Genomic DNA, 27086 nt, shown 5'->3' with positions numbered 1-27086 from the left:
TGGATACATAGCAAGTTTGAGGCTAGTCTGGGCCTCTCAAGACTCTAGTTAGACCCTGTACCAGGCCTGGCACATAGATGGCATTTGTTAATGGGAGCCCTTGGTATTGTCCCTTGGAGCTGCCCAGGAAAGCCTAACCTCCACCTATGGCAGGCCATGTCTGACTCAACCTCCCTGGGCTCTCCACCGCTGCCCAAAGAAGTGGGTGTGATGCCACCTCGCAGGCGACTGATGGTGCCTTGTTCTGGCCCAGGCTTACTTTGGCAGCTGCGGCCCAGCGATGTGGAGGTAGAGCTTCTGGCCCACACGCGTCAGGTGGTGAGCCATGATCTGGAAGAGGAGACTGGGCTGCACACCGGCTGGATCCAGAATGGCGGTCTCTTCATCGCCTCTAACAGGCAGCGCCTGGATGAGTATAAGAGGCTCATGTCGGTGGGTGTGCTCATGGGGAAAGCTGGGCTTGCTCTCTGCAGGGGGCTCAGTGGGTGGCTGTGTTTCCTAGGGGGAAGGGTGGGGTGTGTACCTCCTGAGAGATCACACAGGTGCTGTGTTCTCTGTGGGGCTTTGCTGAGGTGGAGGAGGTCCCAGCAGTAAGTGTAGCACTGAAAACAAGTGTGTACAGATCTACAGATCTGGGTTCAAACCTTACCGCTGTTCTGCTGGCTGTGCTCCCTGGGTAGAGAGGTTTGGCCACACTCTTCATTCAAAATCCTTAGAGGGAGCTGGGGGATGCGGTTCAGTTGGCAGAGTGCTTGCTTAGGGTGCACAAAGCCCTGGGTTCCAACAGCACTTAGGAGGCGGAGGCAGGCAGATGTCTGTGAGTTCAAGGCCAGCCTGGTCTACAGAGTGAGTCTCAGGACGGCCAAGGCTACACAGAGAAACCCTGTCTCAAAAACCCTAAAAACAGGGGGCTGGAGAGATGGCTCAGAGGTTAAAAACACTGTCTACTCTTCCAAAGGTTCTGAGTTCCATTCCCAGGAACCACATGGTGGCTCATGGCCATCTATAATGAGATCTGGTGCCCTCTTCTAGCCTGCAGTACATGCAGACAAAAATTGTATACACAATAAATAAATAAATAAATCTTAACAAACCAAAAACTCCCAAACAAAACAAAACAAAACCCCCAAAGCCCTGGGTTCCACCCCGCAACTCTGAATAAAACAATGCTCACCATATACAGGGGGAGGTAATTCCCCTCAGGAACAGTCATAGGGGAGGGGAATAAGGTAGAAATGGGAGGGAGGGAAGAATGGGAGGATTCAAGGGATGGGATAACCACTGAGATGTAACAAGAATAAATAAATTAAAAAACATGCTCACCTGCTCTCAGGCCTTGGATTTAGAACTATTCAGAGGCCCTGAGTTTTACCTGTGAAGGTCAGGCGTTTAAGGTTATCCTTGGCTATATGGTTTCTAGCCAGCCTGGGCTACATGAGACCATCTCAAAAAGAAAGATATCCTTAGAGAATCGCATTACTAGTTGGGTGGAGCCCTGCTAAATAGGTCACCACCTCCACTTGATTGGCTATCCTTGCACAATTAACTATGGGGACATGATCTGTTTGACAGGGCCATCAAGCCAGGAGCATATTGACGTTTTTTGGAAAACCTGGAAACTTAATTCTCAGACCCAAAATATGAGACTGTGAGGTCACCTGAAATTAATTATGACACACTAGGCAATTTCAAGCTTGTTCTTGCCTAAGTTTTTGTTTTTGTTTTTTGTTTTGGCTTTTTGAAACAGAGTTTCCTGAATTCGCTTTATAGACCCAGGCTGATCGCAAACTCACAATGATCCACTTGCCTCTGACTCCTAAGTGCGGGGATTAAAGGCATGCACCACCACCTCCGGCCTTTTCCTAACTTTTTTGTTTTTGTTTTTGTTTTTAAGATTTATTTATTATTATGTTTACAATGCTCTGCCTGCATCTACACCTACAGGCCAGAAGAGGGCATCATATCATATTAGAGATGGTTGTGAGCCACCATGTGGTTGCTGGGAATTAAACTCAGGACCTCTGGAAGAGCAGCCAGTGTTTGCTCTTAACCTCTGAGCCATCTCTTCAGCCCCTTTGCCTAAGTTTTAATCAACCACACAGTTTCTGAGTCGTTTCCCCCCCCCCCCGAGCCCCCCAACCCCCCTCCCAATGCAAAGCTGCCACTGGAGCAGATGTTAGAGCCAAGGGGTGTGGCTCCAGACCCTGCCTCTGCACTGGCTCCACCCCCTCACCTTCTTGCTGGACCAAACTGGTCCTCTGGGCATAGAGACTTGCTCAGGCTTCTAGAAGCAGCAGGGCTGAGGTTGTACCTGGAGCCCTGGGTTGGGTGAGTGGCCTGAAGACCTGCTTCTGATGGGCTCAGGAACTTTCTTCTGGGTCCCTCTAGTTGGGCAAGGCCTATGGTATAGAGTCCCACGTGCTGAGCCCAGCAGAGACCAAGGATCTGTATCCGCTGATGAACGTGGACGACCTCTATGGGACCCTGTATGTGCCACAGGACGGTACCATGGACCCGGCTGGCACCTGCACTACCCTCACCAGGGCAGCAGTGGCTCGAGGAGCTCAGGTATCCAATCACTGCCAACTCTGGTCCTTCACTCTGAGCCCACTCCTTTCCCTCACAAACCCTGACACCAGGGAACAGGCTCCGTCCTTGGCCTGGTATGTTGCCTGGGCCAGTTCGGGCCTCTCAGCCTTTGGGTCCATTCTGCTGTCCCATCCCTTCACTCAGGGAATCCTACTCAGTCACAGAAGAAATCCATAGATCCTGTCTTACCATTTAGTCTTCATTTACCTCAACCCCACACTTACTGTAGAAAACCTTAAAATGATAAAGGGGCTGGGGCTCACTGCATAGATACCTGATAGACAAGCACGAGGCCCTTGTTTCTATTTCCAGCATCCATGCAGTAGGGGGCTGTTATGGGCCTTCTGCCTGCAGCCCTCGTGGAAACAGTGAGCTCCAGCTTTAGTGAGAGAGCCTGTCTCAAGGGAACAAGGCAGAGAGTGATGAGGGAGGCCACCGATGCCCTTCTCTGGTCTCCAAATGTACCTGCATGCCTCACTTTCATGTTTGTGGCTCTGATAGAAAACCACTCTGACCAAGAATAACTTAAGGAAGGAAAGTGTTGGCAGGGCTTACAACCAGATGATGGTCTGTCATTGAGAAGTCAAGGTAGAACCTCAAGCAGTTAGCCGCATCACATCCCACACTCAAGAGCACAGAGAGAGAGAAAGAGAGAGAGAGAGACAGAGACAGAGACAGAGAGAGAGAGAGACAGACAGAGAGAGAGAGAGAGAGAGAGAGAGAGAGAGAGAGAGAGATGGATGCACCCATGCTATCTGCTTATGTGCCCAGCTGTCTTTCTTCACTCATGCAGTTCAGACTCAGCATAGGGAATGGTGCTGCCCACAATGGGCTAGGTCAATTAACAAGACAACTCTCTATAGATACATCCATAGGCCAAGCTGATCTAGATTCTTATTCAGTTAAGACTCTTCCAAGGTGATTTTAGGTTGTATCAAGTTGACATTTATACCAATCAACACAGTGCATGCACCTGTACACACACACACACACACACACACACACACACACACACAGAACACATGCACAGAACACACACATGCACACACAAAAAGACAAATAAGCATAAAGGAAGTTTTTAAAAAGTCCTACAGAACTGTGGTCATTTTAGTGTTTCCATTTCCACGTTGGGAAACAGAAGGAACAGACACACATCCTTTTGTTACTTTTAAGAACCAAAGCGACACACAAAGATTTTTCCATTCCTCAAATGAATCTTGCCTACTGAAAAACAGTCATCAGTCCTCTCCTATTCCGATGAGTGCCCCACTCCTGCCACATCGACGCGAGTTTTCCAACTTAGGAAACGAGTGAGTTCTGCTTTATTATGATGTAGCTTCCATTTCTCAGACCAAATGAGGGAAATAGAATGAGAAAGTGCCATCACAGAAGCAGTGTCTGCTGGTCCCATCTAGGAGGTCAGGGAAGGTGGCCTTCGAGAGCCCCACATGGCTTTAGGTGCATTTTTTTCCACCTCAGGTCATTGAAAACTGCCCAGTGACTGGCATCCACGTGCGGATGGATGACTTCGGAGTGCGGCGGGTGGCAGCTGTGGAGACAGAGCACGGCTCCATCCAGACACCCTGTGTGGTCAACTGTGCAGGTGGAAGGGTGCTCCTCTGACTCCCCTCAGCTCTGGTCCTACCACCGAAGGAGCTCTTTCTGGGGTGGGAAGTCAGGAAAGGCAGGAATGCCAAGCGGTTGGCAGCTGAGGTGTCCCATGCCCACACCCATGGCAGCTGAGTTACTCTCCATTCTGCCCCCTAGGAGTGTGGGCGAGCAATGTGGGCCGGATGGCTGGAGTGAAGGTCCCTCTGGTGGCCATGCACCATGCCTACATTGTCACTGAGCGCATTGAAGGGATCCAGGTAAGCGATGGCACCAGGCTCTGTGCAGTGGAAGGGGCTAGCGAGATCAGAACTTTTCCCTTGGACTTAGCTTGCACACAGACAAATGGCACAGCCCTCAGCCTGAGGCACCTTTTCTGTGCAAGGGGGACCTCTGGGTGGTGGCAGACTTACTGAGTTGGCACGGTGTATTTGATGGCGTGGGCTACCTTGGTTGTCAGGACCTGGCTTCTCCTTGCTGTCGCCAGTCTAGTAACCAGGGCTACCAGGCCTTGCCATAGGTGGCCAGTTTGGCTTTGTTCCATGTCCTGTGCCTGAGTTTCAGGAAACTCTCACATGGCCAGGAGTTCTGTCTCAGAGGACTCTGGCTCCTGGCACTCCGCACTCAGCGAGAGCCTCTCCTAAGGGAGCCCGGGACTGGTATAGCTGCAGGAAGCCAGGGTTGCGTCCTCCTTCTCTTTCCCCTATCCTGTTGCACTCATCTCTTCTTTCCTATGCTGTTGGCTGGTGGCTTTCTGATGCCTTGTCACTGGCCACCGTCCTTCCCTCACCAACCATCTGAGCACATCTTCCTCTCCTCTCCTCTCCACCTCCACCACCACTCCTTCTAAACTCACTACATCCATCCTCCTCTCCTCTTTCTACTTCTCCTCATCTCTTTATCCCCCATGGATCCACTCTTCTCTCTCCATCCATTTATCCTTTAAAAAAAATCTTTATTTTATGTGCATTGGTATTTCACCTGCATCTGTGTTTGTATCAGGCATGTGCCAGTGTGTTGGATCTTGGAGTTACAGACAGTTGCGAGCTGCCATGTGGGTGCTGGGAATTGAATCCTGGTCTTCTGGAAGATCTTAACCACTGAGCCACTTTCCAGGCCCCCTTTCTTCTTCTTCTTCTTCTTCTTCTTCTTCTTCTTCTTCTTCTTCTTCTTCTTCTTCAGGAGTTTTTGAGTCAGGGTTTCTCTGTGTAGCCTTGGCTGTCCTGGACTTGCTTTATAGATCAGGCTGGCCTCAAACTCACAGTGATCCACCTGCCTCTGCCTCCCAAGTGCTGGGATTAAAGGCGTGCGCCACCACGCCCAGCTCCTTCATTCTTCTTATTCTTCTTTCTTCCATCTATTTATCTGTCCATTAATTTTCTTCCCTCTATCCTTCTTGTCACCCTCTCACCTTTCATTCTTCCTTGATGCCTTCTTCAATCCATCCATCTATCATCCATCCATCCATCTATCATCCACCCGCCCATCTATCCATCCATCCATCTATCCATCCACCCATCCATCCATCCATCCATCCACCCACCCACCCACCCATCATCCATCCATCTACCCATCCATCCATCCATCCATCCATCTTTCTATCCCTTCTTTATTGCCGTCCATTCACCCATCTATCCACAATCCATTCCTTTTTCCTATTCATCATCTCCTTCCTCTGTTCTACCATCATTCATCTACTTGATAATTTTTTCCAATGGGCATCTAACTCTGTCTCCAGGCAACACTCCAGGCTTCATATTCCAAGCCCTCTTCCAGGTGCTGAGACTAAAACAGAGAGAGACCCAGTTTTTTGCTTGAAGAGAAAAGAAGGATCCTACAGACAAGCAAAAGAGCAACTTCCAGAGAATCTGCAAAAAGTTCTAGAAAGGAACACTTCTAGAGGTTCCAGAGTTCAGAGAGGGACCAGGTGCAGGGCAGAGCCTGTCCCAGTGGACCATACCCAAAGACACTCAACTCACTTCCCTTAGGCCAATCAAGTGTGGCTGGGCATGGGCTGCCTGATATCCCTAGTTGAAACTGGAGGACCAGTTGATATTTTGGGGGCTCCTTGGAGAAGGAGGCCACACCTCAGTGGAGGTTTAAAGGTGATGGAGAAGGTCAAAGAGCATGACATTTGGCTTTGACTGACAGTTCAGAGAGATGAGCCATAGGCTGTGGGGTGGGGGTAGTGTGAGAGTCCAGGTTGCTCTTGTTTAGGGCCCAGTGTTAAGAGTTTTCAACACCCAGACTCCCCTCTTCCCCATGATAGATGCCTTGTTCCTGGGGTCTGCCTCCCCAACCCTGCATAAGCTTTGATCTCCTCTGGTCTCCAAGATGTTTGACAGTGTGAATGTGGGGGATAGCGAGTCTGGTGGGGTTTTGCCACTGATCTCAGGGTAACTCCTTCCCTGCCCCCAAACACATAGTAGGTCCTCTCTCACAAAGGCACCTATCTTGTACTATATTACTTGTGCAAGGAAGACTGGCCATGCTGACTACTGAAGTTCAGGGCTGTGGGGAGAACCACTCCCCCAGGTGGCCACCAGGGGTCACTCTCTGACCATAAAGGGTTCCAGGAGAGCTTGGTTGAGGGGAGCCAGAGGGTGCCCACTAAGGGACACCACCTACCTGGTTTCTCCCAGTGCCTGACAGAGTCACCCTTCTGGGACGCAGTAGAATAGACTGCAGCTGGCCATCCCTCTCCCATGAATGTCGACGTCAGAGCCAAGATCACCCAGGGTCCCTGTGTGTCTGTAGGTATAAGAACCCATGGATAGGGGGCCACCAGCCCCGATGCTTCAAGTCCGCAGGCTACAGTCTGGTGTGATGAGAGGGTTCTCAGGCCCCACCCCTCCATCTCCAAGGCTCTATAAGTTTGGCCTTGCTGGATGCTGGGGGCAGGAGGCAGAGCCAGGCCTCAGATTCTGCTTGCTCATTGCTGTCCCACTCTGTGCTGAGGAGGGTCCTAAGGCTGGGAGCCTGCCTTAGGGTCTGTGTCATCTGTCCTCTTGCTCATGTCAGCTCAGGAAACTCACTGGACCTGCCAGCCCTCTGCTGCAGGATACTGTCTTCTCACAGCATCAGCCTTTCACTACAGACGAGGGCTCAGTCACGGCTTAAGTGCCCATCTTCTGTGGTAGCCAAGACATCTCCTAGCTTTGTGGAACTGCCCAGGTTCCTGGTCTTAGCTGTATCTGCCCTGACCTCCTTGTGGCATGGGCCCATCCCATTCAAGATGTGACATTTTCATCCTTTTCCCACCGGCTTCTGCAGGGAGGTGGTTGCCCCCATGTGAATGCCAAGTGCAGGGCCAGAGCCCAGGCTGTGGATTTGAAGGCAGACTCGTTCTGTCTTTCTATCCAGCCCAGGAGAGTGCAGCCACCAGTCTAAGCCTCAGTTCCCTTTCTTTCTTTAACATTTTTTATCATGTCTATTTAGTTGTGTGTGTGTGTCTGTCTGTGTGTGTGTCTGGGTATGTGTACATGTAGAGGTCAGAGGACAACAGTTGGATCTTCTACCATGTGGGTACCTGAGATCAAACATGGTGTTATCAAGCTTGGTGGCAAGCTCCTTTGCCCAGTGAGCCATCTTTCTCTTCCTTTCCCCTTCCTTTTCTTGTTTCTGTTTGTCCTCCCCATCTGGGTCCGGTGTAGCACAGGGTGCTCTTGAACTCATTTTGCAGCCAAGGAACCCCTGAATATCCTATGCACCACCACACCTACCTCATGCAGTGCTGGGAGTCGAACCCAGGATTGCAAAGTTTCTGGCAAGCACTTCATCATTGGAGCCACACCCTCAGCTCTGCATGGGTAATAATTGTGCTGTGGTGAGGCAGAGCAAGGTGATGTAGTGAGAAAGGCACCAGCCTCTAGCGGGAGCTCGTGGTGCAGCTGTGGCAACCATGGTGGTGACAGAGGAGCATGGAGTTGTCTAGCCAGCTGGTGCTTCAGAGGACCAAGAAGAGGCAAGAGGAAGCAGCCAGTGGGGTTTGAAACATTTTGGGGAGAATAAATTGCGATTGGAAGTTGGTGATAGAATGGGGGTAGAGCCACACTGTCCACAAGAGTAGGGTGGACTCCTGTATGGAGCTGTTGTGGGGACCTATGAGGGAGGGAGTACCAAAGGAAGGAGACACCGTCCTGCTGGGACTGGAGCAAGGGCTTCCCTGGCCACCAGGGGTCCCCACAGTCCTGTGCTTTTTTTGCTCTGAGGTTCCTTTATCAGTGTCTGTGCTAGCGATGGTCCCAGTAGAGCTAACTGTTACTATTTTAAAGCAGTGTTTGCTTATTGAAAACATCACTGTGCTTCTGAGAGCAGTCCTTAACTTGGACACTTTGATTACTGCTCACAAACAAACAGGGCCTCTTGCAGGGAGGGGTTCCTGTCTGTCTCTGCCTGTCTCCATCCTTGCTCACCTCCAGGGTAGGAGAAGGGGCCAGAGGTTCACCCAGAGCTGGGCCTACCTCAGGGCATGGGAACCAGTCCTACCAGGGTTGCTCAATGCCTGTGACCTCTCTGCTTTGCCTTCCAGAACATGCCCAATGTCCGAGATCATGATGCTTCTGTCTACCTCCGTCTGCAGGGGGATGCCTTGTCTGTGGGTGGCTATGAGGCCAACCCCATCTTTTGGGAGGAGGTAAGACCTACCCTCCCCAAGGGTCCCATGGTGGAAAGACAGAGGTGCCCTAGCCCTGCCTAACTTTAGTGCTTCTGAGAGCTGTCACCCGGGTAACCAGAAGCTAGGGTGGGATTGCCACCCACCTCAGCAGCAGGCAAAGCTGGGACTCTGGGGACATCCCAGTCCTTGGTCTGCTGGAGGCAGTGGTGGATCTTCTGAGGCCTCCTTTGCCCCTCCCCAGGGCTATGGTGGGGTCTCTGGGCTAAAGGACAATTCAAGGGACCACATTCTCACCCACATGTCCACAAACAGATGACTAGATGGCTACTCTGGACCAAATGATACTTTATTTTTGGAAAGGGTCGGGGAGACTAGTAATAGCCCCTGCCTCAAGGTGCCTGGTGGTAGGAAGCCAAACAAAAAAAGTTAACAAAGTAAGTAGTGCAATGTGGGTGATGACTGTACCCCCATATATAGTTAGCAGGTTATGGAGTGTCCCGAGAGGTCAGGCTGAAGGCACAAGTGGACTGGATGGTCAGTTACCAAGGTTGTTGTGGTGGCCGAGGAGCAGCTCCAGCATGCCCCCTGAGATAGGGTCCCCCTCAGTCTTTAGACAGGGCCTCACTATGTAGCTCTGTCTGTCCCAGAATTCACTATGTAGACCAGGCTGGCCTTGAACTCCCAAGTGCCCCTTGAGTGCTGAGATTAAAGACGTGTGCCACCACGACTGGCTCAGCCTGTCCTTCTTAAAACCAGGAGGGAAGTCAGAAGGCCAAGCACAGGACAGGCAGGCACATGGGGGGTGGGTTGCATGTTTGAGGTAGGTAATTGGGAGCTATTGGAGGCTCCAGAGAAGTTGCTGTATGGTTTGAGAGAACGGGTTAGAGGTTAGAAGCTGGTGCCCTGCTGGAGGTGGGGTAGACCCAGGAAGGAAGGGGAGAGGGTGGATTTGAGAGCCCGCAGCTGAGTCTCATCCCCTGTCTTGTTTGACCTGGAAGAAATTAGTCATGCGCTGGCTAGGGGCAGGAAGCTGTCTCACGGGTGGGCCTGGAAGGGAGCCGTGCTTTTCTCACGGCGGCCTGACAGATTGCCTGCGCTGCCCTCACAGGTGTCAGACAAATTTGCCTTTGGTCTCTTCGACCTGGACTGGGATGTGTTCACCCAGCACATTGAAGGTGCCATTAATCGGGTTCCGGTGTTGGAGAAGACGGGGGTCAAGTCCACTGTCTGCGGCCCTGGTGAGTGGGGAGTTTGAGGCCGGAGCAAAGGCATCTTTTGGTCTGTCTGGATGCCAGTGCCCTGCTGAGGACAATCTGCTCATGCTGCTTGGGCTTGGCTAGGTGGCTCTAATTTCCCACTGGAGGAGAAAACCCAGCCTAGCAAGGGTGACAATGTACCTCTGGGCATGAAGACTATGAGACTGTGACCTCCACACTGGGACTCTAGACCCCATTTGTCCCCAGAACACGGGGGTTTTCATCTGTAAGATGGGAATGTGGGATCCTGTCCTAGCACCATGTGAGGCAGAGTGAAGACAGAAGAGCGAGCCTCTAGCACAGCGATCACCCGGGGGAGCCCCAGCTCTGCACCCCACCTCGGTTCTCATTTCCCTGGCCAGAGTTTCTAACCACTGACCTCACCCCCTGTTCTTGGGTAGCCAGAACTCTGTAGGGCTAGAGATGAGCTGGGCATGGAAAGATTACCGGCCAGGGTTCCTCACGCCCACGCCTCCTCTCTGTTCTCCAGGAGGCTAAGAAGGGTGACTTGAGCACCTGGACCCTCTCCCTGTAGGTTTTCTACAGAGGAGCCACTGTTCCCAGGGTACCCCAGGCTCCATCCCAGAGTGAGGATCCTAGAAAAGAGGCAAAGCTGGAAAATAGGTCCACACTGACCTGGAGGCTGATACAGAGAGTGTGAGATTCAGGCAGCTACACTTTTGAGACAAGTGTGGTCCGGCCCAGCAGCCTCACACACTCAGGGCCTGTGTACCCTTTCTTGCCAAAGTCCATCCTTTTCTTGGGTTCCCAGCCTGGCAGAGGAGACACAGGGTGGTCTGCCTAGGGGAAGAAGCCTGTCTTAGTTACTTTACCAATTATTGTGGCAGAACGCCTGGTAGAAAGCAACTTAAAGGACAAAGGGCTTATTTTGGGTACAGTCGGTCATGACAGAGAAGCCCTGGATGGTCACATTGTATCCACAGTCAGGAAGCAGATGTGAATGCTGATGCTCAGCCTAGGATCCTGGGCTGAGAATGAGGCTGTCCACTTGTAGGGTGGGTCACCCCATCTCAACCAACGTAATCTAGGAAACCTGTCACAGGCATGCCTTGAGACTAACCTAATCAACACAATTCCTCTAAGGTCAGACGCTAGCCTCCTGGGTAGTTCTAGATCTTACCTAATTGAAAACCATACCACTATCAGCCATCACAGAGCCAGTCAGCTCTGGGTCAAGGTGTAAACTACACACGGCAGGGTAGAAATGAGGTCTCAGCAGAATTTCAGGGGTGGGGTTCCTCCTTTCTGTAGGGTGAACTTTGCTTCCAGTACTTGTCCCTTGAGAGTCAGAGCTAAGAAAGATACAGGGCAGCTCAGAAGAAAACTGTGTCTTTAGCTCCATAGGCTGCATAGTGCAGATTTGGGAGCCCTGGGCACCACAGTGTGTAAACTGGGAGGGAGGGACAGAACACCAGCCAGCAGAGGTGATGTGGGGCTGAGCAGTCAGAGGCTGGAGCTAAACCTTATGGATGAAAGGGGACAGCAGGGAGCCAGGAGGCCAAGGGACGTCCATGGAGCAAAGTGGCCAGGCCATCTCAGGAGAGGTGAAGGGTCCCAGATGGGGAGCCCAGCTCTCACTGTCTGGGGATGCTTGGTGAATAAAGAGCAGCTGGTTCAGTCTGTGTTCGTATGTGTGGCTGCTGAGGAAGGCTGTGGCACTGGGTGCAGTCCCAGAGAGGCCAGATGGAGTCGGCAGCTAGGCTCCATGAACAGGCTGAGAGCATGCCTGATCTGGGACGTGGGTGAGGGCTGTGACTCACGTCCCTGCTCAGCCAGAGAGGGACTGATGGTGAGAAACACAGGAAGACAGACTCCCAGGGGCATCAGTGTCCCCAGCGGCTCTCTTTGTCTAATTAGCCTGGAAGCTGTCACTCCCCCATGGGGCCCTATTTTGGGGAAGTGCGCTTGGGAAGACAACTCGGGTCTGGTCTCTTAGCAATGAAGACAGGTTTAAATATGGGGGTCGGGGGTGGGTAGCTTTTCCCCTTGACAGACAGCTCAGAGGCTTTGGGCCTCAACAATTCAGAGATGTCCTAGCCCAGATGGAGCTCACTGGCCTAGGCTGAGAATTCAGAGGCAAGATGGCAGATTTAAGTCCTTCTGCTATGCTGCTGGTAGGAGTTCTGATGTCCTTAAGTTTCTCAGACTTGCCTCTGCTAAAAATCTAAGGGACCTTGTACTTTACATCTGTCCCTTCCCCGACCAAAGTTCCACCCCCAGCTCCCACAACTCTGCTTGGGACTCCTCTCCTATTTTTTATTTTTATTTTTATTTTTTTATTTTTTTGAGACAGGGTTTCTCTGTGTAGCCTCAGCTGTCCTGGACTTGCTTTGTAGACCAGGTTGGCCTCGAACTCACAGCGATCTGCCTGCCTCTGCCTCCCGAGTGCTGGGATTAAAGGCATGTGCCATCACGCTCAGCCTTCTCTTATCTTTTTAGACCCGGACACGGCAGCTCCTATCACCTTCTTCTGTCACTCTGGTCCTACCCAGATGACTGCCCCTGCTCTCACTCTTGCAGTCCAGCCTCACACAGGACCCTGGGGAATCTCCTGAGCTCTGACACGGGCCTTCCTCCCTTCTGTGAGGCCTTCTTCTAGGAGGGTAAAAGGCCATTGTCTCTGTGGAGCACATTCCTCCACATCCCCATTTTTTTTGGGGTGCAGCATCTCCATGATCTGCACCATCCTCAGCTGACTCATCCAGGTCTGCCTCGGTTTGAGCCTCTCTCACGCGCTCATTCAAGTGCCAAGTCCTTCCAGACTCACGCAGGGCAGATGCGGAGCCTTGAGAGAAATGCTCAGCTTGTATTTGGCCAGTGTGTATGGTGTGGCAGTTCAGGAGAGCCTCTGCTTTGGCCTCTCACGGCCTGCAAAAGGACCATTTCTTGTTGTTGAATGCAATGTCCAGCTCTGGCCTGACCCGCCTTGGGTGATATCCAGGGATACGTGGTTGGCTCCTTGGCCCATCTCCCCTGCCCTTGCCCTCTGATGGGCCAGCAGCTTCCTACTACTTGACATCTTTCTCTTGCTCCATGTCTGGTTGCCCCTCAGCTCAGACACTGTGCCCATCAGTGGACCAGGCTCTAACCTCCCTCTAGGGAGCAGAATGGGCGTGTTGCTTCTCTCCCTGCAGGGAGGTTAAGAAGCTGGGTTTGGATCTGCGCAGTTTTGCTTAATGACGAGAAAGCTGACCCCAGCCAGGCAGCTTTCTCTTATGTGGTAAAACACTGACTGAGCAGCAGTAGTTCATGCTTTACAAGACTGTGGGAGAGCATCTGGCTTACCTTGGGGTACTTTCCAGGTGACACCCTCATATTTGCTTATTCGACCGTTTGGTTTTTGTCCTTCTTGTTGTCAGATCATTTCTGCTGGGTGGAATTTGTCTGGTTCAGAGCTTCTTTCCGGGGCCAAGCACATGATAAGCAGGGCACAAATGTTTGCAGGTTCCCCCAGCCCTGTGGAGTTAGTATCCTGATTATTCAACAGGGGAAACCAAGGCACAGAGAGGCAAGGTGGCTTGCTTGAGGAGTCAAACAGGGATGAATTCATGACGATGGCTGCAATTTCCTGCGGCACCCTGGTAGCAAAGCAAATGCCATCATTCATTCATTCATTGAAGAGCACATATTGAGCACTTGGCTAGCTTCTGTGCTAAGCTTGAGTACGTGGCCTTGAGTAAGGCCTGGTCCTTGCCCCTAAGATTCAGTGGACAATGACACATGAAGATGGTGGTTCAGTGAGGGGAGTTGCAGCACTATGCTTGGTCAGAGAAATGCCCCCTCTTCTTGATGGGACAGTGACAATGTTCCTGGGCCCATGGAGCAGAGCTGGGTAGGTCATAGGTCAAGCACAAGGAACAAGGACAGGAGCGATCAGAGATGCTCCCTGGAAGAAATGGTACTACCTTGGATTGTAAGGTTGGGAGGTTTTAGCAAGGGAGGGATCCAAGGATGGCTCCCCATCCTTATTGTCTGAGGACACATTACCCCACGTGCCTGAGGCCTGGAGGGGTCTGAGGTTTCCCTTCCTTTTAGAATCCTTCACACCTGACCACAAGCCCCTGATGGGGGAGGCTCCGGAGCTCCGTGGCTTCTTCCTTGGCTGTGGCTTCAACAGTGCAGGTGAGGGGACACCCGAGGGTGAGGTCCCACAATCCTGAGCCCAGGGGGAAAGGCTTGGTGGTGTGGAGACGGGGAAGCACGTGGTGCAGAGTGCAGTCTTGCTGGAAGGCTGTAGCCTCTCAACACCCAGGTGCAAGAACAGGGTTTTGGTGGGGCTGCCGTGGAGGTGGGGGTGTAAAGGTGGACGTGGAGGGCATGGGGAACAGAGCCTTGCACTTCTGTCTCACCAGGCATGATGTTGGGTGGTGGCTGCGGGCAGGAGCTGGCCCACTGGATTGTGCACGGGCGTCCAGAGAAAGACATGTACAGCTATGATATCAGGCAAGTGTGGTGGCCGGAGCAACCCAGGACGGCCGGGTTGAGACAGCAGGGCAAAGGAATGAGGGCTGTTTTAGGAAGGAGCCTTCCTCGAAATCCAGATGATCTCTTGGGAGAGGGGGCATTAAGGGTGGGAGGGAAGAAGACCGTGGTTGGTGAGAGGGTGTCATGGAGGTTCGCCTGGTCATGGCAGTGCACAGCCTCTGTGGTGCCCAGGATCTCTTGGCGTGGGTCCTGCCTGACGCACTGTCCTCACCAACAGGACCCCATGATTCTATGGCACAGGTGGGGAGACTGAGGCTAGGGAGACAAGCCCAGCTGGGACCATTGTCAGTGTGTAGGACAAGGAGCTGGGCTCCCTGTCTGCTGGCTGTTCCTTCAATCCAAGGCCAAACATGAACCAGACTGAACACTGGGCAGGCTCCGCCCCATGGTGCAGGGCAGTCAGCATGGACACTGGGCATGCTCCGTCCCATGGTGCAGGGCAGTCAGCATGGACAGGCTGGTGTGGCAACAGAGAGTGACTTGGGTCTGTGGGAAAGCCCTGGGCACTGAACCATGTAGGGCCATCTGCTGATGGGAGGAGTCTGATGGCATCCCAGGGCTCCATGTCCTGCTACAAGGGTTCCCAGGCAAGAAGAAAGAGAGTCTCTATTCTCTCTGACCCAAGAGACTCAATGTCCCAGTCTTAGAATAGTCACAGTGACCTGTGCAGTGTAGCCCATTGCTGAGGTGCCATAGGGACTGAGCAGGTGGCCAAGAGGCTGCTTCTCAGCCTGTTCTGTCTGCGGTGAGTATGTGCTACTGGCCAGTAGTCTCCTGGAGGTACCCAGCTGCCTTGTTGGACTGACATGGGGACAGGGTTGGGGGACAGCTGCTGGCTAGGCTCAGGATGTCCCACAGCCCTGCCAGCTTATCTCCTCTTGGCTGGATGAGAACATTGCACCCATGGGGGAGGTGACATCTGCCAACACAAAGACAGATGGCCGACTCTGAGAACCCCAGAATGCCACCCCCTACCTGGCTTCTGGTGCTGTGAGGTCTGCTCTACATCCCCTCAGAGGCTGTCTGCAGCCACACCTATGCTTTCCTCCCAGAGAAGGATGTTCTAGCAATGATGCAGCTGCAAGGGGCCTCAGGAAGGGCCTCTTCACACTCCTCCCAGTGCAGACAGAGCAGGGCAACCTGACCTCCTTCAGCTGTGTGGCCAGACACACAGGGCCATTCTAGCAGCAGGAACCAGATCAGCTGGGGTCACCTGAGGACCCAGTATGGACTCCAAGCCTGTGGTGTGTGTGTGTGAACACATGTATGTGAGTGCGCGCACGTGTGTGTGTGTGTTAGAGAGAGACAGACAGAGAAGAAATAGAGACAGAATCAGACAGACAGACACACACACACACACACACACACACACACACACACACACACACACAGAGGGAGACAGATACACAGAGAGGCTGAGGTGGGTGGCATGAATCAGAACCTGTCTCTCTTGTTTATAACTAGGTCAAGGACACGGTGTTCTCCTCCACTCTCATCTCTGAGGCACCCTCAGTAAGGGACACACTTGGGTAGGGCAGCCCAGCACTGAGTTCCAGGCATGCCTAGACCCCAGTTACCAGGGAGGGTCCCAGGGCTTGCCCAGCACCAGGGGTCTCCAGACCATGGCAGGGCTGTGTCTGGTGTCAGTTGACCACCCCAACACCCCCAGCTGTGGCCCTGCGCTAGTCCTGCCCTCTTCTCTCAGCCACAATTTCTGTATCTGTGAAATGGGGAGAAGGACTGCCCACCTCCCCTGGGCATCTTCAGCCCACACGTGTGGCCGCTCCGACCTGGCAGAGATCAACCGCACACTGGTCTCCTCATGACATCCTTAGCTGGGTTACGTGTGAGAGGAGTGCTTTGTGGCTGAGTGAAGAGGCTAGCCCTGGCCCAGACTGGCCGCTGCAGGCTGGATCTCTGACAGCTTATCCACAAGCAGTGATCCATGCCCTTCACTGGTGGCAGGCGTTTCCACCACTCGCTCACGGACCACCCCCGCTGGATCCGAGAGCGCAGCCACGAGTCCTACGCCAAGAACTACTCGGTTGTCTTCCCGCATGATGAGCCACTGGCAGGCCGCAACATGAGGAGAGACCCCCTTCATGAGGTATGCCAGACATGAACAAGAGAAGCAACTGGAGGGCCTTGGGGTGTTGGGGTGACAGACAGATGTGGGGTACTTCACTATAGACTCACATTCCTTGAGTTCTGTGTGGGGTGCTGTGCCAGGGTTGGGGTGGGGATACTAGCTCCGGCAGGGGTTTTAGGCAGGGCAGATGTCCTGGTGGTGGTGGGAGATAGCTCAGTTGTAAAGTGCATGTAAGCATGAAGACCTTAGTTCAATTCCTAGACTCCCACATAACGAGACCTGGGCCTGGTGCCTCATGTTTAGGATCCCAGCACTGGGGAAGCAGAGACAGTGCGCTGCTGTCTGGCCTGCCCGCATAGCCTGGTCAGTGAGCTTCAGGTTCAATGAGAGACCTTGTCTCATATAACAAGGTAGACAGCACCTGAGGAGTAACTCCACACAGATGTGCATGCACCACACACTCGCACACACTCACACACACACCTCACACACATTCACGCACACACCTCACACACACACACACCTCGCACACACACACATTCTCTCTCTCACACACACACTCATACACACTCACACACCTCACACACCCTCACAACGCACTTACACACATTCACACACACACTCACACACATTCACACACATTCACACACATTCACACACACACATTCACACACACATACACACACACACTCACACACACTCACACACTGACTGACATGGAATCTGCCCCAGTGCTGCAGCTGTGCAGGAGGTGAGTCTGGGTGGCAAAGGGCGTGGCAAGTATGTAAGGCTGTGTGTCTGAGGAGCAGCCAGCCTGTGCACGTAAAGAGACCGACTTCCCATCACAGTCTTCTTGGGATACTGTCTTTGTGTTCTGGAAGATTCAAGAGCTGTGGGAGCTCTGGGGAGGAGCAGTGATGCTGGCTGGGGATCTTGCTTCCTTGAGCACTCTTGAGTGTGAGTGGTGGGTGCCCTGGCTCTGCATTCCCTGTGGTGTCTGGCCTTGTGTGATCAGACCTTTCTGTCTCTGTCCAGGAGCTACTTGGACGAGGCTGTGTGTTTCAAGAGCGACAGGGCTGGGAACGGCCGGGATGGTTCAACCCCCAAGAAACAGCTCCGGTGAGTGAGTGATGGTACCTGCCTACCAGTCTATGTGACCAGAAGGCCCTGGGCCTCTCATACCCTCATCTCAGCATCCTCCCAGCCACCTAAGCCAGGCCTATCCGGTGTGCCGCAGGCTGTGGCAACAGGTCAGCTGTCTGCAGCAAGGAAGCTAAGTGCTGACTTGAGAATCATTATCACCTCAGTGGTGAGGCACCCTCAAGGCTTTGCTCCCAGCCTGCTTGCAGTGGCCAGGCTTTCCAGGCCTACACGGGCAAGCACAGGACGCCAGCACAGTGTGGACAGAATGGAAGATCCTATTGGTTCTGTGAGGAATGCAGGCCATTTTCACACATTGCTCAGAATGTATATTTGGCAACACCAACTGTTAGTTGCTGATAGTGGGAGGAAGTGTGCCTCAGTGTGTCAGTGTATCCACTGAACCATCCCACATGCTGGCCTCAGGGATGCTGGAGGGCCTCCCCAGAGCCTCCTAGGAAGGGTTCCTGGAAGCAGGCCACAGAGGCTGTGAGACCCACGCCTAGGTGTGTGCAAGCTAACCCCTTCCTGCAGATGCAGTATCCCATCCTACTCCAGTGTGACCCTCTTCCCTCTCCTCAGTAGCCCCTGTCCCTGATTCACTGCAGGGTACACTTAGGGGTGACAGTCATTAATATGCAACCAGGACCTCAGTCCCAGGGTCAGGGGCTTTTCTTTCATTGGTCCCCAGAGGAAAAGCTCAGGCCCTCTGTCCTCAAAGCCTTAGTTGGGGAGAGGCTGTGAGTGGGATGGGAAGCCCCTTGGTCCCCAGATGAGAAGACTTTATACCCTTCCTAGGAGGCAGTCCTCCTGTGGGGCTGAGGCAAATGGGATATTCCTACGAGCATCTCAGGGCCTGGGGGAAGGATGCTTGCCTGGGGTTGGAGAGGTGCTGGGAAGGGCCTTGCAAACGTCATGGCTGACAGGGGCGCTGGACCTAAGAGGCTCCTAAGGTAGGCCCTTCCACTCACAGAGCTCAGCTGTGACCCCTGAACTGTGCCCAGTTGTATGCATGTTCTGTGGGGGCTGGGGGGTGTCTTGAATTTTCATGACAACAGCATCTGGAGGGCCTCACTATGGTGGCTCCCACCCACACTTTCACTCTCCACCTGATGTTCTGGCATCAGATGGGAGCCCTCACAGTGGCCCAAGTTGCTCTCTAGCTCACTTGGTACCCAGTCTCTTCCCCACCCTCCAGCCGGAACCAGCAAGGCAGGGATTAAGCTATCATTTGAGCAGGTATCCTTGTGTTCCATGAGCCATATAAACTCCACGGGTGTCTGTGGCCCACGAACTGTCCCCTGGGGAGCTCCATGGAGCACAGGACCACGTGTCATGTTCATCTTGGTATCAGCAGTACCTAGTGAGCATCGGCTGAGAAGTGGGCCAAACCTGCTTGTGGAGGGAGGGGGAGGAGGGAAGAGAGAGGAGGGAGGAGGGAGGAGGGAAGAGGGAGGAAGTGTGTAAGGTATTGTCTTTATTGCTGTGATCTAATAGGCTAAAAGAGGAGGCCTTTATATCGACAGGACATAGATGGTAGGAACACAAGGCAGCTGGCCCCGCTGTCTCTTCAGATAGGAAGTAATTGATCACATTGTCTTTTCAGACAGGAAGTAAATGGTCACAGTGTGCCTTTAGACAGGAAGTAGAGAGCAGAAAGGAAGTGGAGCTGACTTATCAAGTCTCAACTTCCCATTCTCCAACTGACCCATTTACCTCAAGGCTCTACCTCCAAAACATCCCATAATCCCCCATATAGCACCACCAGATGAGGACCAAGTGCTCAAACATTGTTGTGTCAAGTGCTGGGGAAGGGTGGCGTTTTACTTCCAAGCCACAACACGGTAGGGGTATGGCCTCTTGTCCGTAACAGGTCCTTGATTACGACTACTACGGGGCCTATGGACACGAGGCCCACGAGGACTACGCCTACAGCAGGCTGCTGGGCGATGAGTACACCTTCGGCTTCCCACCGCACCACCACACGGTAAGCAGGCTGGCCTGGGCCTAGCTGAGTCCCCAGCTGCCTTCTGTTCCTCCTGCAGAAGCCTCTGAGAGCTGCTTGTGTGTGTGTGTGTGTGTGTGTGTGTGTGTGTTTGTGTGTTGGCTTTCTGAGGGGCTCCTGCTTGCTCCAGGTTCATCCCCTTTTCTGACTAACACAGCTGCGCAGGAACCATGTAGTGTTTTTCTTTCCCTCTCTTTTCTATACCATAATTTTGAGGCAGCAGTCAGGTCTGAGGGTACCCCAATATTGATGCAAGAGGTGGGGTTGGGGCAGCTGGCTTGGGTGGCTGCCTTGGCTTAAGGTTTCTATCGCTGTGTTAAAACACAATGATCAAAAGCAGCCAGAGGAGGGAAGGGTTATTTTAGCTCCCAGCTTGTAGGCCATGCCATTGTGAAGGGCAGGAACCTGGAGGCGGGAACCGAAGCAGAGGCCATGGAGGAACCAAACTTCCTGGCTTGCTCCTCATGTCTCCCTTAGCCGTCTTTCTTATACAATTTAGGATGGCCTACACAGAGTGGCCCAGCCCCCTGTGAGCTAGGTTCCCCTACATCAATCATTTAATCAAGAAAACGCCCTACAGATTTGTTTATAGGCAATTTGAGTGGAGGCATTTTTATCAGCTAAGGATTTTCTTTCCAGATAACTCTAGCTGTGTCAACTGGGCAATACCACCAAACCAAACCAACCGCCCCCCCAAAACAAAACAAAACAAAAATCCCCAAACCAACCAAACAACCAAACAAAGGGCCAAGGACAGTGCTTTGGACCAGGACTCTACCCTCTTTTAGTTCTCTGGCCCTGAAGCTGTGAAGATCCATGAAAAATGGGGCTTCTTTTTCTTGGGGGCCCTGCAGAAGCCCCCAACTTACACTTATATTGAACAAGGTAGGCTTGCTGACCCTGTGCCCAAGGCCACGGGAAGGACAAAGAAGAGACCAGAGCTGGGTGGCTGCAGCATAGGGACCTGTTCATGGACTCAAAGAGTGAGCCGCTGAGGTTGGCCAGGCAGTGTGTGGTCCCTCCCCAAAGTGCTTGGCTCTCCACCCTGCAAGGGATGAAATACTGAGTCTTGGGGGCCAGACATTCCTGCAGCAGCCTGTAACCCACAGGCAGCTCATACGGGGTGAGCAACGATGGTGTCCACAGCATGCCTCCTCAGCTCCCGTGCTAACTGATCTGGGTATGTCACTGTGCCTGTGGCACCTGTGACGTGGGTAGATGCAGAGCCAAGCCCTCATCCTGGGCCCTAGACTGTAGGCAAAGCATCAGGAGGGCATCATCGTATCCAGGGGAGGGGCTGCCATTGCAGTCAATGCTGATGATATCTGTGTCTCCCCAAACTCTTGAATCAGAGCCCTCATTTTCAAGGCATGTTGTGGCCAATGCCAAAGGCAAGAGCCCATTTGTTCCCACTACTTCCCCCTAAGCTTGCGTGAGAAGTAAACAGTTATTAATACAGGTCAGGGTTCTCTGACGCAGTAGCAGGAGGCAAGCACTCCGTAAAACACAGCAGTTAGGGCCAGCTTGGTGCCAGTACCTCCCCAGTCCCCCCTCCCCCCCACCCCCTCGCGCCAGCCTCCTCAAGGGAGTACAAGGCTGTGTCTGGCACTTCAGCACCTGCAGCTTCTACAGCCTGTGGGACTCCTGGCCCTGGAGGGTGTGGAAGCTTGGGGGAGATGCCAATTTGGCTTAGCAGCTCCATCCAGCCTCCACGAATGCACCAGAGACAGTCCCCACGCATGAAACACACACTTGTTCTCCGCATTGGCAGCTTCCCCAGCCAGGCAGACAGCGAGTGTCAGCCCAGAGAGCTGTTTGGGTTTGGGTCAGCAGCTCTAACAGTGCCAGCAAAGGCACCTCGAAAGCCCAGCGGACAGCAAGCAGTCCTTAATGATGTCTGGAGGGAGGGAGAGTGGCTGAGGCGGCATGCTGTGCCAACCTGCTTGCCCAGAAGCCTACTGCAAGGTCTAAAAGGCTGGCTTCTCTGCCTGGCTCAGCTCTGGGTGTGGCATTGGAGACTTCCACTGTCACCCTTGTGGTGAAGAGCTCTCTGTGGCCATGCTGGGAGCATTTCTGTGGCTTTTCACTGTGCTGCTCTTGACTCTAGAGCCCTGAGGATACTAAGAGTTGATAGCAGTCATGTCACTGGTTGATGGGTCAGGACAGGCCAGACACAAACTGGCTGTTCAGCCTATGGCAGCTGTTCCCACCCTCATCTGTACCCTCAGTCATGAAAGCAATGTTGGCACAGCTGATCAGCGGCTAGGAGGAGGCAGTGAGCAGTGTGTAGTTTTTTTTTTTCTTCATCATTAACAGCTTTATTGAGGTATAATTTCCATGGCACACATTTCATCGATTGAAAATTTTCCATTCACTGTTCCTCAGAGAGTTCTTGGGGCAGCCTCATCTCCCCACAAGGAAAATCCACAGTCACCAGGAGTCACCCCCACCCCCACTCCATCCCCCACATAGGATCAAGGAAAAAAATGGAAATTGATAGATCAAGACCCACATGCACCAGACACACATACAAAGCCTAAAATAAATACATATCCTGGATACAAGCCCCTGGTTTGATGTATAGCATACAGATTTCTCCCATTCCGTGTTTGCTGTCGTTATGTTGCAATACAAACTCTATTGTATAACTGTATAACATTTTGATGCTGTCCAATTAATCTCTCTTAGCCTTGTGTTGCTCTATTGTATAACTGTATAATGTTTTGATGATGTCCAATTAATCTCTCTTAGCCTTGTGTTGATCTATGCCTTCACCATCATGTCTAAGAGCTGGCTGGGGCCACAAACACATAGTTTTGTGTTTTCTTCCAAGAGTTTGTCACTAGTGCTTGTGTCTACAGCCCATTTTTGTCTGGAGTCTTGGGTGAGGTACGAGGAAGTCTCTAGACGTCATTCTTTTGCATGTGGGCATCCATTTTTCTGAGATGACTCTATCCCCATGGAATTCTCCTAGGGTCCTCCTTAAAAACCACTCTCCATCAACATTCTCAGTGTGATTTCCAGACTCTGCTCTCCACCCCGGTAATCCGTATCTCAACTCCTAGCTCAGCCCAACACTATTTTGTCTACTGTAGTCCCCCACCCCCACCAGCAAATGTTGGATATTTTGTCTACTGCAGCCTCCCCTCCCCCTGCCCCAGCAAGTTCTGGAATCAGGAAGTGTGACCACGTTGACTTGGTTCTTTTCTAAAGATTGTTTAGGATATTCTGGCCCCTTGAAATTGAATGTGAATTTTAGGGTCCGCTAACCTTCTGCAAAGGACCCAGCTGAGGCCAGCGGTAGGGACTGAGCCAGAGCTGTAAGTCAACCTCACCAACAGCAAAGCTCCCGTCTCACAATCTTTGGTGTCTTTCCATTAGTTTTGGTCATTATTATTAATTTTTTCAAAAACATTCTTCACAGGGCCTGAGGAAATGGTTCAGTCAGTAAAGGGATTGTTATGTAAGAAGGAGGAACAGAGTTCAGATTCCCAGACTGGACATAAAAGGCCAGGGACAGGAGAGGCAGAGGCAGGAGACTGGCCAAGCCAGTCTTGCCAATCGGCAACCTTCAGGGTTAGTGAGAGACCCTGCCTCAAAAAGTAACATGGAGAGCAATTGAGGAAAACATCAGATAGCATCCATGGTCTTCACACATACATCCACATGTGCCTGCACACGTGTACACACATACTTTTTAACTTTTTAATTTATTTTACATTTCATGTGCATTGCTGTTTTGCCTTCATGTATGTCTATATGAGGGTGTCAGATCCCCTGGAACTGGAGTTACAGGCAGTTGTGAACTGCTGTGTGGTTGCTGGGAATTGAACTGAAATCATCTGGAAGAGCAGCCAGTGCTCTTATTTGTTAAGCCATCTCTCTAATTGCCCCTCACCTGTATTTCAAACTTTTTATAATATGAATTTTGCATTTCTGTTATCAAGCTTACTTATAGGTATGTTTTTGCTTTGGGGGCAAAGCAAAATTGTTTTCCTGGTTTCTCTTTAGATTGCTCCATGTTAACACACTGGAATGTAGTGGGCTTTGCATTGTTGGCCATCTTTTCTTCCGCTTGTTGTGTGTTTAGTTTAGTTTCTCTTGATTTGGGTCACTAGCTTGAACTTCTGGTCCTCCTGCCTCTACCTCCCTTATTCTGGGGTGACAGGCCTGTGCCGTGGTGCTGGGTTTTATGACAGTTCTTTTGAATGGCAGAACCTATTTATGGCTTGCTGCCCAGTGGCCCCTGAGCTGGGATGTTGGGGAGGCTGGGAGGGTGGTGGTAGGGAGGTTCTGAACAGGGGTGTCAGGAAAGGCCCAGCCCCATGTCCCCAGGGGTGGCACCCTGAAAGGACTTTCCTCCACTGGGCCTTTCAGATCCAGAAGGAATGTCTGGCCTGCAGAGGAGCTGCTGCCGTGTTCAACATGTCTTACTTTGGCAAGTTCTACCTGCTGGGGGCGGATGCCAGGAAGGCTGCCGACTGGCTCTTCTCAGCAGACATCAACCGACCCCCAGGTACTGGACCCAGGGTGGGAAGGAGCCATCTCCTCCATGGACACAGGGACAAGAGAGCAGACTCGGGGCCTGCTGGTCTTCCCCGGGGTCTCCTCGTCTGCTGCCTGGCCCTCTATGCCTCATACAACCCCCGACTCCAGGGTCCCCCTTCCTCCATCACTTCATCCTTTCTGGATCCTTCTTTCTTTGCAGATGGAAGGGATCAGCAGTTCTTCCTGGCACTTGAGCCCAGTCACTTTTCCCCCCACCACTGAGGTGCTTTCTCTGTGTGGTTGCCAGAATTAAAAATCCATAATGCTTAGTTAAATTTTAATCTTGAGTAAATAATGAACAATTTTTGTTATGGTGTAGCCCATGAAATATTTGGGATAATCATATTTTTTGTCACCACCTACCCACTGTCTTACTCACCCACCCACCCAGCCTCATCTTTATTCCTTTTCCGTAGCTGTTGTAACAAGTCCCACAAGCTGGGCGTTTTCAAATAAGATTCGGGTTGTCTCCTGATCCTGCAGGCCAGAGGTCAGAAGCATGGCGCTGGCTAATCATCTTTGCTCCAAGATTATGAGTGGGGTTCATTCTCCAGCTTGGTGGAGGCTGGGAACATTGGCCTTGGTTGCAGCTGTTTCACCCATCTATGCCTCTGGTGTCACATGATGCACCCTCCATCTTTTCTTCTTGTACGCATGTATGTGGATGTGGGTGCATATGTATGCACACGCATGTGGTGGTCAGAGGGCAGCCTTGGGTGTCATCCCAGGAACCATCCTTTTTTTTTTTTAGGGAGAGAGTGGCTCTCATTGACCTGGAGCTTATCAGATAGGCTAGGCTGGCCAGCCAGTGAACCTCAGGGACCCTCCCATCTCTGCGTCCCCGGCACTAGAATTCCACGTGTGAACCACCAAGCTTGGCTTTTTCACGTGGGTCCTGCGGATTAAACATACTGAATCATCTCCTCAGGCCTTTACTTTCCTCCTTTTATAAACAGTCCTATTGGACGGGTGCTCATCTGAATGACCTCACCTCACAAGGGTTATAAAGACCCTACCTCCAAATAAGGTCTCACCCATAAGTCCTTGGAGTCAAAGCTCTAACATGACACCCTGGGTGCAGCCAGTCAGCAGCCAACCAGTCCCATCAGCTCCACCCACCTGCTCACCCCCCCCCCCCGTGCCCACCAGCTGGCTTCCGTCTCTTCCTACCATCCTTTTCTCCACCCACCTGCTCACCCCCAGGTGCCCACCCTTCCACTCTCCCCATTCACCTCATCCATTCCTCTACCTGATCACTGTTCATCCGCATGATCACTCGCCCCGTAGATACTGATTCTGTCATATCAGGCACACTGCTGTGGACAATGAGGATGAGGAGGAGGGAGGAGCCAGGCAAGCATTTTCAAAGAAACCCTTCCCCAGATGACAACCATGGATGACCTCTTGAATAATCTGGTCCTTTGAAATAATCACAGGACGGGAGGTCTTACGAGGGAGACCTGCCACATGGGGGTCCTCTAGGCTCTGAGGAGGAGCAAGCTTTGGTGGGAGCTCATACCTGGGTCCTTGTTGCCAGGCTCAACGGTGTACACGTGCATGCTGAACCATCGGGGAGGCACCGAGAGCGACCTGACCGTTAGCCGCCTGGCCCCTGGCACCCAGGCCAGTCCCTTGGCCCCTGCCTTTGAAGGTAAGGTTGTTAGGAGAAGCAGCACTGGCACCGATGTGACCTGCTCAGAGGACTGGCAAGTCACTGCTGGCCAGAAGGTCAGGGAGGGTTATCCAGGATGACTATACAACTACCTGTCATGTCCACTTGTGGTCAGGACTTGGAGATTAGTGGTTTCATTTCAGGCTAAATGCAGGCTGTGCCCAGGCAGCCTTGCTGCTGCCCTGAGTACTCTGTAATTATGCCTTTGAACCTGTTGGTGCTGTGGCATGTTGGAGCAGCCTTGGCGTGGGTGCGCTCAGCCCGGCTGCCCAGGCTAGCAAAGGCCGTATCTCTCTCTCAGAGCTCACTCTCTTCCCACCCTGGCATCCGGGATAGTCCCAGTTTGTGAGCCGTTGCCAGTCTAAGGCCTGGGAGGACCCCCCTGGTGAGCTCAGCGCCCACATTGGCACCTGGATGGCCTCTGTGTCCTTCCACTTCTCCTCGCACAGCCCCAATGACAGCTCAGCATTTTAGTCCTGCTTGCACAAGCTCAGCTGCTACGTCTAGACAAGACTGCCTCTTGCCACCCCAACCCTGGGTCCTCCTACCTGTCAGCTTCCACAGGGGCAGCTCCACCAACAGGAGAGGAGAGGGAGCGGGCACTTCCTTTTCAAGGAAGGACGTCCATACTCCTGAAAGGCTGGTTTGCAGTGAGGAGGTGCCAACTGTGTGGCTCTCTGGGGTGCCATCCAAGAGGGTGACAGTGGGCAGTGCTGGCCCATATGGACACCTGGCTACTTCCTAGCTCTTCCCCTGATTCTGTGTCTTAGAGTGACTCAGCGAACCCCCCACCCCCACCCCAAGGTCTAAGCTCCAGTCTGGGCATGAACAGCGAGCAAGAGGAGGGTGCCCACTAAGGAGCCAGTCCCCTTATCTATGTGTGCGCTACAGCCGGAGTTCTGATTCTAGTTTTTGTTTTTGTTTTGTACTAGGGCCAAGCACATTCTCACCAAGGGCTGTATCACATGACACCACACCTCACACCCTCACTACTCTTTTTTTTTTTCCTGTAATTTTTAAGTTCTGAGACCTTAGGTCTTTGAGCCTCAGTTTCC

At 52.4% G+C, this 27086-nt stretch overlaps 1 protein-coding gene across 1 annotated transcript in view; it reads left to right on the top strand.

Annotated features, from left to right (window-relative positions):
* The window catches only part of Sardh (sarcosine dehydrogenase), a 61448-nt gene that overhangs the window by 3689 nt on the left and 30673 nt on the right, over positions 1-27086 (top strand). Inside the window, exons 3-15 of the mRNA XM_051166218.1 lie at positions 254-432; positions 2389-2568; positions 4069-4192; positions 4357-4457; positions 8729-8833; positions 9924-10053; positions 14128-14214; positions 14445-14535; positions 16543-16684; positions 17702-17785; positions 19680-19793; positions 24189-24327; positions 25897-26010. Of these exons, the coding sequence (XP_051022175.1) occupies positions 254-432; positions 2389-2568; positions 4069-4192; positions 4357-4457; positions 8729-8833; positions 9924-10053; positions 14128-14214; positions 14445-14535; positions 16543-16684; positions 17702-17785; positions 19680-19793; positions 24189-24327; positions 25897-26010 (1590 nt within the window). The remainder of the gene's footprint in view (positions 1-253; positions 433-2388; positions 2569-4068; positions 4193-4356; positions 4458-8728; positions 8834-9923; positions 10054-14127; positions 14215-14444; positions 14536-16542; positions 16685-17701; positions 17786-19679; positions 19794-24188; positions 24328-25896; positions 26011-27086) is intronic.

The sequence above is a fragment of the Acomys russatus genome, chromosome 24, assembly GCF_903995435.1.
Source record: "Acomys russatus chromosome 24, mAcoRus1.1, whole genome shotgun sequence".
In the NCBI taxonomy this organism is placed as follows: domain Eukaryota; kingdom Metazoa; phylum Chordata; class Mammalia; order Rodentia; family Muridae; genus Acomys; species Acomys russatus.
The sequence above is the reverse complement of the archived record's forward strand: the minus strand, read 5'-3'. Positions and strand labels throughout refer to the sequence as shown.